This window comes from Oncorhynchus keta, chromosome 19, assembly GCF_023373465.1.
Source record: "Oncorhynchus keta strain PuntledgeMale-10-30-2019 chromosome 19, Oket_V2, whole genome shotgun sequence".
NCBI lineage: Eukaryota > Metazoa > Chordata > Actinopteri > Salmoniformes > Salmonidae > Oncorhynchus > Oncorhynchus keta.
Window position 1 is genome coordinate 17,496,052 of NC_068439.1, and position 16,571 is coordinate 17,512,622.

The 16,571-nt window shown below is 43.0% G+C and overlaps 1 protein-coding gene across 4 annotated transcripts in view; it reads right to left on the reverse strand.

Moving 5' to 3' along the window:
• The window catches only part of LOC118397954 (TBC1 domain family member 5-like), a 48,393-nt gene that overhangs the window by 19,422 nt on the left and 12,400 nt on the right, over window positions 1-16,571 (reverse strand). For all 4 annotated transcript variants that reach the window (XM_035792818.2, XM_035792819.2, XM_052469897.1 and 1 more), the window contains 11 exons: window positions 14,643-14,696; window positions 13,596-13,717; window positions 11,741-11,792; window positions 11,486-11,594; window positions 11,316-11,405; window positions 11,133-11,207; window positions 10,314-10,381; window positions 10,071-10,173; window positions 2,634-2,722; window positions 2,469-2,519; window positions 1,894-1,963 (listed from right to left, as the gene is read on the reverse strand). In XM_035792818.2, the coding sequence (XP_035648711.1) occupies window positions 1,894-1,963; window positions 2,469-2,519; window positions 2,634-2,722; window positions 10,071-10,173; window positions 10,314-10,381; window positions 11,133-11,207; window positions 11,316-11,405; window positions 11,486-11,594; window positions 11,741-11,792; window positions 13,596-13,698 (810 nt within the window). In that variant the 5' untranslated portion in view covers window positions 13,699-13,717; window positions 14,643-14,696. The remainder of the gene's footprint in view (window positions 1-1,893; window positions 1,964-2,468; window positions 2,520-2,633; window positions 2,723-10,070; window positions 10,174-10,313; window positions 10,382-11,132; window positions 11,208-11,315; window positions 11,406-11,485; window positions 11,595-11,740; window positions 11,793-13,595; window positions 13,718-14,642; window positions 14,697-16,571) is intronic.

A 16,571-nucleotide genomic window follows, 5' to 3' on the forward strand; every position in this document is an offset into this window, starting at 1 on the left:
ATATATCAATGATGTTGCTCTTGCTGCGGGCGATTCCCTGATCCACCTCTACGCAGACGACACCATTCTATATACTTCCGGCCCGTCCTTGGACACTGTGCTATCTAACCTCCAAACGAGCTTCAATGCCATACAACACTCCTTCCGTGGCCTCCAACTGCTCTTAAACGCTAGTAAAACCAAATGAATGCTTTTCAACCGATCGCTGCCTGCACCCGCATGCCTGACCATCATCACCACCCTGGATGGTTCCAACCTTGAATATGTGGACATCTATAAGTACCTAGGTGTCTGGCTAGACTGTAAACTCTCCTTCCAGACTCGTATCAAACATCTCCAATCGAAAATCAAATCAAGAGTCGGCTTTCTATTCCGCAACAAAGCCTCCTTCACTCACGCCGCCAAACTTACCCTAGTAAAACTGACTATCCTACCGATCCTCGACTTCGGCGATGTCATCTACAAAATTGCTTCCAACACTCTACTCAGCAAACTGGATGCAGTTTATCACAGTGCCATCCGCTTTGTCACTAAAGCACCTTATACCACCCACCACTGCGACTTGTATGCTCTAGTCGGCTGGCCCTCGCTACATATTCGTCGCCAGACACACTGGCTCCAGGTCATCTACAAGTCCATGCTAGGTAAAACTCTGCCTTATCTCAGTTCACTGGTGACGATGGCAACACCCATCCGTAGCACGCGCTCCAGCAGGTGTATCTCACTGATCATCCCTCATTTGGCCGCCTTTCGTTCCAGTTCTCTGCTGCCTATGACTGGAACGAATTGCAAAAATCGCTGAAGTTGGAGACTTTCATCTCCCTCACCAACTTCAAACATCTGCTATCTGAGCAGCTAACCAATCGCTGCAGCTGTACACAGTCTATCGGTAAATAGCCCACCCATTTTTACCTACCTCATCCCCATACTGTTTTTATTTATTTACTTTTCTGCTCTTTTGCACACCAATATCTCTACCTGTACATGACCATCTGATCATTTATCACTCCGGTGTTAATCTGCAAAATTGTAATTATTCGCCTACCTCCTCATGCCTTTTGCACACAATGTATATAGACTCCCCTTTTTTTTCTACTGTGTTATTGACTTGTTAATTGTTTACTCCATGTGTAACTCTGTGTTGTCTGTTCACACTGCTATGCTTTATCTTGGCCAGGTCGCAGTTGCAAATTAGAACTTGTTCTTAACTAGCCTACCTGGTTAAATAAAGGTGGGAAGGAAAAAAGAAAGAAAGAAAAAAAAAATACTTAATTTGCACACACAGTATACGGATTTTTCTATTGTGTTATTGACTGTTTCTTTATTCCATCTGTAACTGTTTTTTTTTTGTCGCACTGCTTTCCTTCATCTTGGCCAAGTCGCAGTTGTAAATGAGAATTTGTTCTCAACTGGCCTACCTGGTTAAATAAAGGTGAAATAAAATGTAGAAATGAATTACTGTTGTTGTGTATCAATAGAGGGGTACCCTCAGATGAAAAATCAACATGCCTGGCTCCAGGTCTATTAATACTCTACATTGTTTGTGAGATCAGACATAATATCACTATAATCTGTGTGTTCATTTTTGAAAGTTGCTTTCATTTCAGGGCATTTAAATGTGTAAATCTGTCAACTGTATTAAATTATAATTTTTCTCTATTCCGCAAAAAAAGGAACAACCACCAAAATAAGTTATTTCTTATGAAACAAGTGTTGAGACAATGTGTTAAATCTCCAACAAAGCTTCAGCGTTCTTATAGATGCAACGTAAAGAAAATGTATTCCATTGAGCTCATTTAAGCCATTGGCCGAGTGTTTCTGACAGGTCTTTACAAAAATAGCTGGTGAGTGTTACAACTAAAGAGTATTAGCAGGAGTACTACTACTACTGACCCTTCTGACTTCCCTCTGGAAGCTGGAGAACCAGGGTTCTGCTGTCTCCATCAGCTGGGAAAACATGGCACTGCACAACAAAGACACACAGAGGAGAATGTCTCATGTTAGAAGTCTCTCTGACTTGTTCATATTATTGTCATCACCTAGGACAGGGATGGACAACTTTGATGGGGGTTGGGGCCTCAAAAAAACAGAACTGATCATGAGGCCCCCCCGCAGACAAAACATTTTAGCTGTGGGTTTATGTTCATTTCATGCAATTCTACACATTTTGCCACAGGGTTGAGGTAAATGATGATCAATGGACCCCACCCCGGTCATAATTCAAGTTTGGTAAGTTAGTCAAGCGGCCAACTATTTAATAAAAAAACATTTAGCTGACAAAGGCTAATTTAGTGTATTTTACTATTCTAACTCTCAATAGTAAGTTGAGACCCTGACTGAGTTCCTAAAATATACATTTATATAAAAATGATAATAAAAGTGAAATTAGTTCACGGGCCTAAAGACCAGTTGGCCATCCCTGACCTACGATGTGATGAATGTAGGAGAATAATGAATATTTAACTCACTAGGCATCATGCTCCTGGAACATAGGATTCAGTAGAGACATCATCTCCCCACTGTGGACCAAAGACAAAAGCATTAGATCATTACAGACCAATTTTGAGGAATGGACAGGATATGGTTAAACTGAAGGGAAGTCAATGTGGAGGAGGAGTGCAGGTGTGACTGACCTGGGGTGGGCGGTTTCGCTGGCGTGCTGAAAGGCCTGATGGTCACAGTGTAGGACGAACACAATAGGAGCCAACAACTCATGCATTCCCTGCAGAAAGAGAGGGAGATAGAGAGTGAGAGTGTGAGAGAGAGTGAGTGTGAGAGAGACAGCGTGAGAGAGCGAGAGACAGCGTGAGAGAGCGAGAGACAGCGTGAGAGAGCGAGAGACAGCGTGAGAGAGCGAGAGACAGCGTGAGAGAGACAGCGCGAGAGAGACAGCGTGAGAGAGACAGCGTGAGAGAGACAGCGTGAGAGAGACAGCGCGAGAGAGAGAGCAAATGGCCCGTTTCTCTCAGCGTGATGCATGAGGTGTGTTCTGTATTGAGAGACAGCGCGCCAGAGAGACAGCGCGCCAGAGAGACAAGAGAGTGCGCCAGAGAGACACAGCACGCCAGAGAGACACAGCGCGCCAGAGAGACACAGCGCGCCAGAGAGACAGCGCGCCAGAGAGACAAGAGAGTGCGCCAGAGAGACACAGCACGCCAGAGAGACACAGCGCGCCAGAGAGACACAGCGCGCCAGAGAGACAATCAGACTGCTGGAGGAGAGGTTGAGGGGGATGGCGTGTGACAAAGAACAACCCACGAGAGAGGTGGCCACCCCCACAGAGAAGCCAGCAGAACAGCCCACCTCAGCACCTGACAAAAGTCTCGACACCACAGCAGAACAGTCCATACCAGACCCTGACCATAGAGTCGACATCACAGCAGAACAGACAAATGAAGAACCCCAAGCCTAGCGACTCTCACCCCTCTGAGCACCCCCCCCAATAGCCCTTCTGACAACCCCCCACACTCACTGAGGACAAACACAAGACTCAGATTGTACTCCTTATGGACTCAAATGGGAAATATATAGAAGAAAAAAAACTTTTTCCCCAAACACAGTGTGTCTAAACTCTGGTGTCCAAACACCCAGTGCGCCCTAGACCTTCTGTCTGAGGACCAACTATGTTCACCTAGCCACATAATAATACACACAGGCACAAACGACCTGAGAGCACAGCAGGAAAGGGTGGCCACAGCACTGAAGGGAGTGATTAAAAAGGCTTCTTCTACTTTCCCCAACGCACAAGTGGTTATCTCCACCCTGCTACCACAAAAAGACTTCCACCCTGCCACAATACAGCAGGTAAATGCGAGTATTTCCCGTGACTGTGCCTCAAAACCAAATGTTTTCCTGGCCCACCACTCCACCCTGGACTTGAACAGCCTCTATGACCAGGTCCACCTCTACAAGGCAGCAGTGTCCACCTTTGCCCGGACTCTAAAGGACATTGCTCTCAAACGTATCCCTAACACTTCACACAGGAGCAACAGATCAATTATACACCCCACCCAGACCAGCGAGACACCCTCCCAGACCTGCAGGACCTCCCCCCTGGACCTACACATAGAGGACCCACGCCAAGAGGACTTACATCCAGACCACAGCACCCCCAGACACATCCACACCACACCTCTAGGTTACATAGAGCTGGTAGTCCCATCCACCAAACTACCAGGTGTGGAACAGGGAAGGGACTTCAGGGGGTATGTAATTTGGTATAGAGCAGACCTAACTTACTCCATTAAATTAATCAAAACAGGAATATTTTACATTTGGCTAGAAATTCAAAAGGAAATTATCTTAACAGAGAAAAATGTCATCCTGTGTGCTACCTATATCCCCCCACTAGAATCCCCATACTTTAATGAAGACAGCTTCTCCATCCTGGAGGGGGAAATCAATCACTTCCAGGCCCAGGGACATGTACTAGTCTGTGGCGACCTAAATGCCAGAACCGGACAAGAACCTGACACCCTCAGCACACAGGGGGACAAACACCTGCCTGCAGGTGACAGCATTCCCTCCCACATATGCCCCCCTAGGCACAACTATGACAACATAGCCAACAAAAACGGTTCACAACTCCTGCAGCTCTGTCGCACGCTGGGTAATATATAGTCAATGGTAGGCTTCAAGGGGACTCCTATGTGTGACGACCCTCCCACTCTGTCTGCCGTATTCGCTCTTTGTTCTTGTTTCCTTATTAGGATGCCGGTGGGCGGAGTTGGGAGGGTCGTCAGCTACATGGGAAGCACCTGGGCCAGGTGTGTCCCAGGATAAATACACTACTTCCCCATTCATGGAGGAGACTCTCTCCATGCAGACACCTTTACAGATTTTGTTGTGTATCTTGGTGGCCTTTTGGTTGTTTGCTTTGGCACCTTTCAACATCCTGCATTATCACACTCATTCATGCAAAACACTCACACTACTGATTACACACACCATTGTATATTGTACTTAGTTTACTTTATTTAATAAATATATGTTTTGTTACTCCTTATCTCCACGTTGTCTCTTTGTTACAGTTCATGACAAGTGGGAGCCTATCCGGGATCTTTGAACGTATTGGTTTGGGAGAACGTGGAGGTAATGTTACATTTTGTACATGTTTGGTTTGCATAATTTGTTTGAGTTTGATAAGCCCAGTATTAGTTGCCTTTGTTGTTTGGTATGTTTGCTGCGTTGGAGTATAATGGTTAGTTTCCAGGACCTGCCCAGCCTGGAAACTCTTGTTCTACTTGCTGTTGGGACATCGGTCTGAGGTGAGTAAATTGGCTGTGTACCTCGGTGGGAGATTTGGGTAGGGTAGTGGAACTTGCTACCTGGAGCTATAGCCTTTTTCCCCTGATAGGCTTAGCGACTTGTTTCATTTTTGGAATATGTTGGGCATGGATAAATGTTTTATTTTTGTGTGGTGTCTGTGGACTGAACAATTGTCTCAGGGGAACATCCATGGCTTGGTGGAATTTGCCAGCATGCTGGGGAGTTCTATTTCCTTGCCAGCGGGCTACAGTGCGTAAATACCCACCGCAAATCCGCACGAAGACTTGGGTTGAGTTCATGTAGGTTTTGGGGAGCTCCGTATCTCATCTCTTCTGTGGTGCTCAGGGTGATTGTCATTTCTCTAGTTCTGGTCTGATGTGCTCAGCAGAGGGGTTGAGCAAGATTATTTTCTTATGACTATGGTGTCTCATGTAGATCATTCGCTTTCCATCAGAAGAACTGTTAGAATTATGTACTAAAGACCAGCGTTGAAGATTGCTGAACACTACAAGGTTGAATGATTGAAACTTGTGAATTCTGTTACGTTGGGAAGTGACTATGAATCGTTGGAAGTTGACGTAAAAATTAAGGACCCTGATGTTCTTTTCGTTGGAGTTTGTAGCTGTTGTCTTGTGCCATGTTCCTAAATGTTTACGTGACTGACCATTGTTTGGGGTTGTCATGTTCTATCTTTCCTGTCTGTTCCCTCCTGGTCTTGTTCTTCTTTCCTCTTAAACATTGCTTCCTATGTGCAAAGGTTGCTGAGGTCTGGGGAGGAGGTTGGCTGAGGCAGAGACTGGGTCAATTTGGGAGGCTGGGTCAATTTGGGAGGCTGGGTCAATTTGGGAGGCTGGGTCAATTTGGGGGGCAGAGGCTGGTATGTTTTATGGGGGGGAATGTGACACCCCTCCCACTCTGTCTGCCGTATTCTCTTTGTTCTTGTTTCCTTATTAGGATGCCGGTAGGTGGAGTTGGGAGGGTCGTCAGCTACATGGGAAACACCTGGGCCAGGTGTGTCCCAGGATAAATACACCACTTCCCCATTCATGGAGTAGACTCTCTCCATGCAGACACCTTTATGGATTTTGTTTTTGGTTGTTTGCTTTAGCATCTTTCAACACACTGCATTATCACATTCATGCATGCAAAACACTCACTTACACTACTGATTACACACACCATTGTGTATTATACTTAGTTACTTATATGTTTCGTTACTCCTTATCTCCACGTTGTCTCCCTTTTGTTACGGGCTTTGAGCCGGTTCGTGACAATTTGGGAGGTACACCTATAGCTCATCTCTTGGCAGTAGTAATGTAGACTACTTTAACTTCTTGCGACTAGATGGCGCTATTAAAATTTTTGGATGAAAAACGTTCTCGTGTCACAAAGATGTTCGACTATGCAGATACAGGCTAAACCCAGATAAAAATCCAACCACGAAGTGCCACTTTTTTTAAGCCGCCTCATGAATGAGCTTACGTTTTCCACAGCATTGGAAATGCCTAAAAAGACGTCACATTGAATGGCTGTAAGGGACCATATATAACAAGTGGTGTCTCCCGCAAAATACTGAGGTTGCCATTTTTCCAATCCCGAGAAACTAATATTCGCGACGGATATATTATCACGGATCCTAAACATTTGCCGTGTTTCTGTCGATATTATGGAGCAAATTTTGAAAAAAGTAGCATTTTCCGGTTGATTTCTCAATAAGCATGAAGAAACGGGAGCAATTTATCCTAAATGTTTTGGGGGGAAAAAAGGAACATTTGCTATCTAACTGGGAGTCTCCTAGTGAAAGCATCTGATTTGCTTTTCTTATTTGTGAAAATGTTGCCAGCAGAGCCTAGCATAGCATTATGCCATGATAAACTTACAAATGCTTGTCTAGCATTGGCTGTAACGCATATTTTGAAAATCTGAGATGACAGTGTTAAGCTTGTGTTTGAATAGGAAAAGTTTAGAGGTATTTGTCAGCCCACTGACACCCCTATCAGACCACAGCAAAATCAGTCTACTTGAACAGAGCAATACTCATGATTGAGGCATCAAAGCCAAAGGAACTGAGTAACATTAAGAAATGCATTTTGGAAACCTACCAAACAATTAGGCAACAAATTCAATCCCTTAGACAATTTCCTGGGTAAAATGTTCCACTAAACTTGGCAGTAGAAAATCGTAACAGTATACTTGACCTCTCAGCTTCCCTATCAAATTTTAAATGATTGAATGCAAAAATATAAGAAACTGATAAACCTGTCCAACCAAAAACAGAGAGACCAGGAAAATTTACTAAAACAATACAGAACGAAGTAACCGCACATCAGAAATCAGCTCAATGTAATTAAAGAATCTAACCACTTCTGGGAAAATTGGAAAACACTAAACAAAGAATTATCTATCCAAAATGGATTTGTATGGGTAAACCACTTCAATCTTTTTGGCTCTATAACAAAGAATAAAGGGCAAAAACATATACGAATCAACTATTAAAGACTACCAGAACCCACTGGATTCTCCAATTACCTTGAATGAGTTACAGGACAAAGTATAAAGCCTCAACGCAAAAAGGCCTGTGGTGTTCATGGTATCCTTAATGAAATGATCGGCTATACTAAAACTCTGGCATCTTCCCCAATATTTGGAACCAAGGACTGATCACCCCAATCCACAAAAGTGGCGACAAATTTGACCCCAATAACTACCATGGAATATGCGTCAACAGTAACCTTGGGAAAATCCTCTGCATTATCATTAACAGCAGACTCGTACATTTCCTCAATGAAAACAATGTACTGAGCAAATGTCAAATTGACTATTCACCCTGCACACCCTAATTGACACCCAAACAAAAAGGCAAAGTCTTCTCCTGCTTTGTTGATTTCAAAAAAGCCTTAGACTCAATTTGGCTTGAGGGTCTGCTATACAAATTTATGAAAAGTGGTGTCGGGGTTAAAACATACGACATTATAAAATCCATGAACACAAACAAGTGTGCGGTTAAAATTGGCAAAAAACACATTTCTTTCCACAGGGCCGTGGGGTGGGACAGGGATGCAGTTTAAGCCCCACCCTCTTCAACGAATTGGCGCGGGCACTAGTAAAGTCTGCAGCACCCGGCCTCACCCTACTAGAATCTGAAGTCAAATGTCTACTGATGATCTGGTGCTTCTGTCACCAACCAAGGAGGGCCTACAGCAGCACCTAGGATCTTCTGCACAGATTCTGACAGTAATTCTCAGTAAGACCAAAATAATGCTGTTCCAAGAAAAGGTTCAGTCGCCAGGACCACAAATACAAATCCATCTAGACGCTGTTGCCCTAGAGCACACAAAACTATACATACCTTGGTCTAAACATCAGCGCAACAGCTATCTATGCCATCAAAAGGAACATAAAATTCAACACACCAATTAGGATCTGGCTAAAAATACTTGAATCAGTGATAGAGCCCATTGCCCTTTATGGTTGTGAGGTCTGGAGTCCACTCACCAACCAAGACTTCACAAAACGGGACAAACACCAAATTGAGACTCTGCATGCAGAATTCTGCAAAAATATCCTCAGTGTAGAACACCAAATAATGCATGCAGAGCAGAATTAGGAAGATACCCACTAAATATCAAAATCCAGAAAAGAGCCATTCAATTCTACAACCAAAATTGGAAATAATTCCCAAACCTTACATAAAAGCCATCACCTACAGAGAGAGGAACCTGGAGAAGAGTCCCCTAAGCAAGCTGGTTCTGGGGCTCTGTTCAAACACAACCCACAGAGCCCCAGGACAGCAACACAATTAGACCCGAACAAATCACGAGAAAACAAAAAGAAAGAATGCTTTCCAATGTGTCAAGTAATTAACAAACAAACTGAGCAAATTAGAATGCAACAGAGTACACAGTGGCAGAATACTTGACCACTGTGACTGACCCAAAATTATGGAAAGCTTAGACTATGTACAGACTCAGTGAGCATAGCCTTGCTATTGAGAAAGGCCACCGTAGGCAGACCTGGCTCTCAAGAGAAGACAGGCTATGTGCACACTGCCCACAAAATGAAGTGGAAACTGAGCTGCAATTCCAAACCTCCTGCCAAATGTATGACCATATTAGAGAGACATATTTCCCTCAGATTACACAGATCCACAAAGAATTCAAAAACAAATCCAATTTTGATAAACCCCCATACCTACTGGGTGAAATTCCAGTGTGCCATCACAGCAGCAAGATGTGTGACCTGTTGCCACAAGAAAAGGGCAACCAGTGAAGAACAAACACCATTGTAAATACAACACATTTGTGCTTATTTATTTTCCCTTGTGTACTTTAACCATTTGTACATTGTTACAACACTGTATGTATGTATGTATGTATATAAATAAATAAAATGACATTTGTAATGTCTTTATTGTTTTGAAACTTCTGTATGTGTAATGTTTACTGTTCATTTGTATTGTTTATTTCACTTTTGTATGTTGTCTACCTCACTTGCTTTGGCAATGTTAACACGTTTCCCATGCCAATAAAGTCCCTTGAATTGAATTGAGAGAGAGAGAGAGCGCGAATGGCCCATTTCTTTCAGGGTGATGCATGAGGTGTGTTATCAGTATTGACCAGTATCATTAAACTTCATTACCCAGTGGCTAGACGTGTGTCACTTCCTGTTAGAACACTGACTGGTCATCGTCCTCTCTCCGTCTGTAGCACTATGAAGACAGTACACTGTCTAGTCTATGGGGTGCATTAGCATATCTAACACTTGTGTGCCTCTAGAAATCTTAACTAATGCTGGAATGGTACCTGTTTGTACAGTAACTGTTCATTCTCTCGGGCGTAACAAAACAAGATGTCTGTCAGCTTGGTCCTTACGTCCTCCTCTTGGAAGTAACGCATCTCAGGAAACCTACAGACAGAATAGAGAAAAGAGGGGGGGGGGGAGACAGTGTTTATTTCAGAGGTGTACAGTAGATATGAGAATGACCGTCTGATAAACATTTAAATACACCTCTGGTTAACAGTTAAGAAATGTTAAATCAGACTCACGTTCTCATAACATCCTGTTTGATCATCCCTCTCAACTCGTTGTCCTGGAAGAACTTGTTCCACAGGCTCTGGACAGGAGGGAGGAGAACACAATGACATATGGACCAGGAAATACACCATAGACTCATTCACCTAGCCTCCTACGACCAGACTGATCATAAAATGTTGTACACGGTTCCCATTCCCCATTGGGGTCAATACACAATACAAGGACATTTGGCTAAATGACAAAATAAAGGAAACCCCAACAAAGTGTCTTAATAGGGTGCTGGGCACCACAAGCCAGAACAGCTTTAATGCATCTAGATTCTACAAGTGTCTTGACCTCTATCGTAGGGATATGACACCATTCTTCCATGAGAAATGTTGTTGATGGAGGTGGAAAACCTGTTCAATTGGGTTGAGATCTAGTGACTCAGACGACCACTGCATATGGCTTACATCGTTTTCATGCTCAACAACCATTCAGGCACATCTTGTGCCCTGTGGGTGGGGGCATTGTCATCCTATGGGGGCATAGCCATGGTAGCCTAAATAATATCCAGCATTTTTATGACCTTAAACATGATGGGATGTTAATTGCTCCATTAACTCAGGAAACACACCTGTGTGGAAGCAATCTACTTTATATCCAGCATTACATTATTTTGTCAGTTATCTATATACAGATCATAATAAAGGAATCCTAAAGGTATTATAATAAGTAGGCATTTACAACAGGGACATCCCACTTAGTCCTGTGATAGAGTTATTTAGATGTTTACATTCCCACGGTTCTGGAAAAAGAGTTGTATCTCGAGAGACTGAGGCTACACCTACCCCCTCGTCCTGTGAGAGTGGGTTGTTGACCACCAAGTCCTGCTGGCCTGCAGCCTTACGGGGGTTGGTGATGTGCTGGGAGGAGGAGAGGCGGTCAGTGACTGGCACACACACACAGACACACACTCACACTCACCCAAACGAGCAGGCACAGGTGAACGCATGACACACACACCAACTCACTCTCTCTTTGATCTTCTCGTACTGGGATCGTAACTCCTTGGTCTTGTTGATCCATTGGCTCTTATCCTCAGGAAGGACCTCCAGGTACAACTAGAAGACAACACACATGACTCACATGGTAGAACTACCTTCAGACACCCAAGAACCATGTTTGTCTGTGACTGGTTTACCTTCCAGCACACACTGCGGAATCGGCTGCTCCGCAATCGACCATTGATGCCTGCCTGACGGATCCTGGTCAGGTAATTACTGTTCAGAAACAAGTCATCCCATTCTTTCCTTTAGAGGGAGGGAGGTAATGAGAGAGATGAGAAGAGGTTTTAGTGAGTTTTCAGCCCTTTCCAATTTTATTTAATCTAATATGGAATAAGCAGAGAATTAGATCTGGCTGTGACGTGGACCAAAACATAAATTACACACATTACCTGTAGGAGAGGAAAGTGGACTCAGACAAAGTACTACTATCCAGAGATCCTCCTGTTAAACACACATGAAAAGCATTAAACATGCAGCCACTAGAAGACACTATAGACACCAATGATGTGGCACAATGAAGCTCAGCTCCAACATAATGGATGTTTGAATACTTGATCAATGCACCCTTTTCTGACAAAGGCATGTTTTCTTATAAACTCAGCAAAAACATCCCTTTTTCAGGACCCTGTCTTTCAAATAATTTGTCAAATCCAAATAACTTCACAGATCTTCATTGTAATGGGTTTAAACACCGTTTCCCATGCTTGTTCAATGAACCATAAACAATTAATGAACATGCACCTGTGGAACGGTCGTTAAAACACTAACAGCTTACAGACAGTAGGCAATTAAGGTCACAGTTATGAAAACTTAGGACACTAGAGGCCTTTCTACTGACTCTAGAAACCACAAAAAGAAAGATGCCCAGGGTCCCTGCTCATCTGTGTGAACGTGCCTTAGGCATGCTGCAAGGAGGCATGAGAACTGCAGATGTGGCCAGGGCAATAAATTGCAATGTCCGTACTGTGAAACGCCTAAGACAGCGCTACAGTGGCAGACGTGTAACAACACCTGCACAGGATCGGTACATCCGAACAGCACACCTTAGGGACAGGTACAGGATGGCAACAACAACTGCCCGAGTTACACCAGGAATGCACAATCCCTCCATCAGTGCTCAGACTGTCCACAATAGGCTGAGAGAGGCTGGAATGAAAGCTTGTAGGCCTGTTGTAAGGCAGGTCCTCACCAGACATCGCGGGCAACGTTGTCTCCTATGGGGACAAACCCACCGTCGCTGGACCAGACAGGACTGGCAAAAAGTGCTCTTCACTTACAAGATGTGGTTTTGTCTCACCAAGGGTGATGGTTGGATTCACGTTTATCGTTGAAGGAATGAGCGTTACCCCGAGGTCTGTACTCTGGAGCGGGATTGATTTGGAGGTGGAGGGTCCGTCATGGTCTGTCACAGCATCATCAGATTGAGCTTGTTGTCATTGCAGGCAATCTCAACGCTGTACGTTACAGGGAAGACATCCTCCTCCCTCATGTGGTACCCTTCTTGCAGGCTCATCCTGACATGACCTCCAGCATGACAATGCCACCAGAAATACTGCTTGTTCTGTGCGTGATTTCCTGCAAGATAGGAATGTCCGTGTTCTGCCATGGCCAGCGAAGATCCCGGATCTCAATCCCATTGAGCACATCTGGGACCTGTTGAGTCAGTGTCCGGAAACTTGCAGGTGCCTTGGTGGAAGTGTGGGGTAACATCTCACAGCAAGAACGGGCAAATCTGGTGCAGTCCATGAGGAGGAGATGCACTGCAGTACTAAATGCAGCTGGTGGCCACACCAGATACGGACTTACTTTTGTTCAGGGACACATTATTCCATTTCTGTTAGTGACATGTCTGTGGAACTTGTTCAGTTGTGTCTCAGTTGTTGAATCTTATGTTCATACAAATATTTACACATGTTAACTTTGCTGAAAATAAACTCAGTTGACAGTGAGAAGACGTTTATTTTTTATTTTTTCCCCCTGAGTTTACAATGTAGAAAATAGTAAAAATAAAGAAAAACCCTTGAATGAGTAGGTGTGTCCAAACTTGACTGGTACTGTAAATATTTCACTAATCTATACTAGGAGTTATTTCGATATACTATCTTCCAGAAGTAACTATCGACTTTTCCCCACATCACTAGATATTAACATTTCATATTCAGAATAGCTTAATTAAGCCTCAGATGATAAGACTTATAACATGTTAATAAATCCTTAATGAATGAGTTGTAAATGTCGACTCACCACAGCTGAGATTCCTGTTTAAGTTGTGGAGCGGGTCAAAACCCATCTCCTGCTCTCCCTCTGGCTGGAGAGGGTGGTGAGTCTCAAAGTTAGGGTGCTGCATGACACCCACCCAACAGAACCTGTGATGAGAACAACAGGAGGGGTTAGAGCTACCCGTGTACCATAGAACAAGTCCAAACAAACAAAAATACACTGTGTAAACTTAAACGACTAAACCCAGATATAAAGTATGTAGAAAAGATTATAGACCTACAGTATAGAATTTTGATAAAAATCATCTTTGAGCACTAACAGGCATCAAAATAAAAGCTAGACAGTCAGGCAATAGAACATTCCCAAAACAATGTAATAGTATTGATTTTGTTATTAAACAGAAATTTCACAATTTCTCAACTCCAGCACCATCCCAACATCAACATATGTGAAAATGGCACGTTTCTATAATTTTCACATATGTTGATGTTGAGCTGGTGCTGGAGATGAATATGAAGTTGAAAACTTGTGATGTTTCCCTTTGAGCAAAAGAACACAGCATTAGCTATGGCAAAATGCATAGAACTGCAGGAAATTATCTTTCAAATTATCTCAGCTCCATGGCAGAATGTGTAGAATCCCTGGAGATTAGCTTTAAAACTGCTACATCTTCTGTCAGCTGAATGGCAAAACCTTAAAACTGCAAAAATATATCTCTGCTCCAAGGACAAATTCTGAGAATTGCAGGAAATAGGTTTCAAAAAGCTAAAACACCAAAATAAAATGTTCTAAAATTACACTGTGCCGACCGCGCCCACTGTGCCGACCGCACCTACCACCACCTAAGCCCCTTTTTAACCCAGAAAAAACATGGATGACTGCAGCAGTAAAGAAAACCATGGAGTAACTGAACACACCAGAGCAAGAACAGGAGGATTTATCTGATAATAGAAAGAGTGGGAGGAAGTTGAGCAATTAAAAACAGAACAAAACAGTATAAAATGGGAATATTCTTATCCAATTAAGCTTTAGGCCTATGCTTTTTTGTCTTTGTTCCATGTCAGTACTTACAGTCACAACAATGTGTTTCTCCTCAGCTTAGACTCACGACAGATGAAGGCTTATCTGAGAGAAACAACACAGAGGGACATTCAGGACAAAAAGAGGAGAAATCAAAGATGAAAAACAGAAAAAGCAGTCTTTGTATTTCTCTCTATCCCTGGGTATGGAGATCACACCAAATTAATTCAACACAACACTAGTGAAGGGAATTCAACAAGACAATAGTGAAGGAGGAACTGATAGATCAGATGACTGTCTTCATTGCTGCATGGAGATTAGACTACTGTAATGTGTGCTGAGTGGCTTTCAAACATTGCTGACAGCCTACACTGTAATAAGACAGATTGGACAAGAACAAGAAGTGGAAAATAACATTATGTAAATTGACATGAAAATGTGTATGCAAATGATAGTGACTTGTGCACAAAAACAACCACTTCCATGGAGAAAGTAGGGAATAAAGATAGCCCAGGGAATGTTCAGACTGACAGCTCTATGTGGGAGATGTGACAAATAGTCTGATTTCCATGACGTTGTAGTGTCTAAGTCCTACAGTATCAAAAGAGAAAAATCATGATGTTTCGCATAATACGATAGGCCATCGAGCATCTCCATTCCAGAATTAGCCTAAACCACACACGTCTTTCATTAAAAAACACCAACATTTTATAACATCCTCAATAAAACCCTGTTTATCTTATTTAGGTTAAACAACTCCTTCTGTCTGTTCTTCATCATGGATAGGCCTCACAGGTTATCAATGTGTTGGTGTGTACACACATTAGACCTAGCCTACATAACACATGCCTCCTTCCACTGCAGCAGCGCACACATTATGGATGTCCCTTTATTAATTATGGAAATCACCTTTACAAAAGGCATCTCCTTAAACCCATTAACGAGGCACATGGAACGGGGCTTCCATAAATCAGCCGTGCACGCTACCAAAATAAATCATTTTATATGCATAATGCATGCTCCCGTTTGCCTCGGCAACATCTGTTCTTCACAAAGACTAATGCCTTCTTTAAGTAATTTCAGTTTTTCTTCTCCCCCTTTTAAAAAGGCATTATCCCATTAAATAATTAGAACTAATCTCCAATGAGAGACAGAGAGATGCTGTGAATAGGTAAATAATGGGTTGCGTTTCCTCATTTTGAACTAGAATGGATTCTGAAAATAGTTTGATGTGTTTCAGACGTGCCTGATCGTCTAGTTCCTCAAACTCTATGACTGCTCGCTGTCAGGCCACGGGCTGTGTAAGTTTCATGTCTTTTACAGAAGAATCAGAACATGTAACAGAAGCTACTAGCAGTGCAGCAGTTCCAGCATCTCAAGGTCCTCTAATCATGTAAGATGACAGCCTTCATCTTCAAATGGCCCAATATAGACCAACCAAACCATTATTAAAAGGGAGAGTTCCAATCTCAATATTTAGAAATGTAACAACTACACTGAACAAAAATATAAACACAACAGGTAAAGTGTTGGTCCCATGTTTCATGAGCTGAAATAAAATATCCCAGAATTGTTCCAAACACACAAAAAGCGTATTTCTCTCAATTTGTGCAAATTTGTTTACATCCCTGTTAGTGAGCATTTCTCCTTTCCCAAGATAATTCATCCACCTGACAGGTGTGGCATATCAAGTAGCTGATTAAACAGCATGATCATTACACAGCTGCAAATTATGCTGGGAACAATAAAAGGCCACACTAAAATGTGCAGTTTTGTAGTTTAACACAATGCCTCAAGTTGAGGGAGAGTGCCATTGGCATGCTGACTGCAGGAATGTCCATCAGAGCTGTTGTCAAAGAATTGAATGTTAATTTCTCTAAGCCGCCTCCAACGGCGTTTTCGAGGATGACAGTACATCCAACCGGCCTCACAACCACGTGTAACCACGCCAGCCCAGGACCTCCACATCCAGCTTCTTCA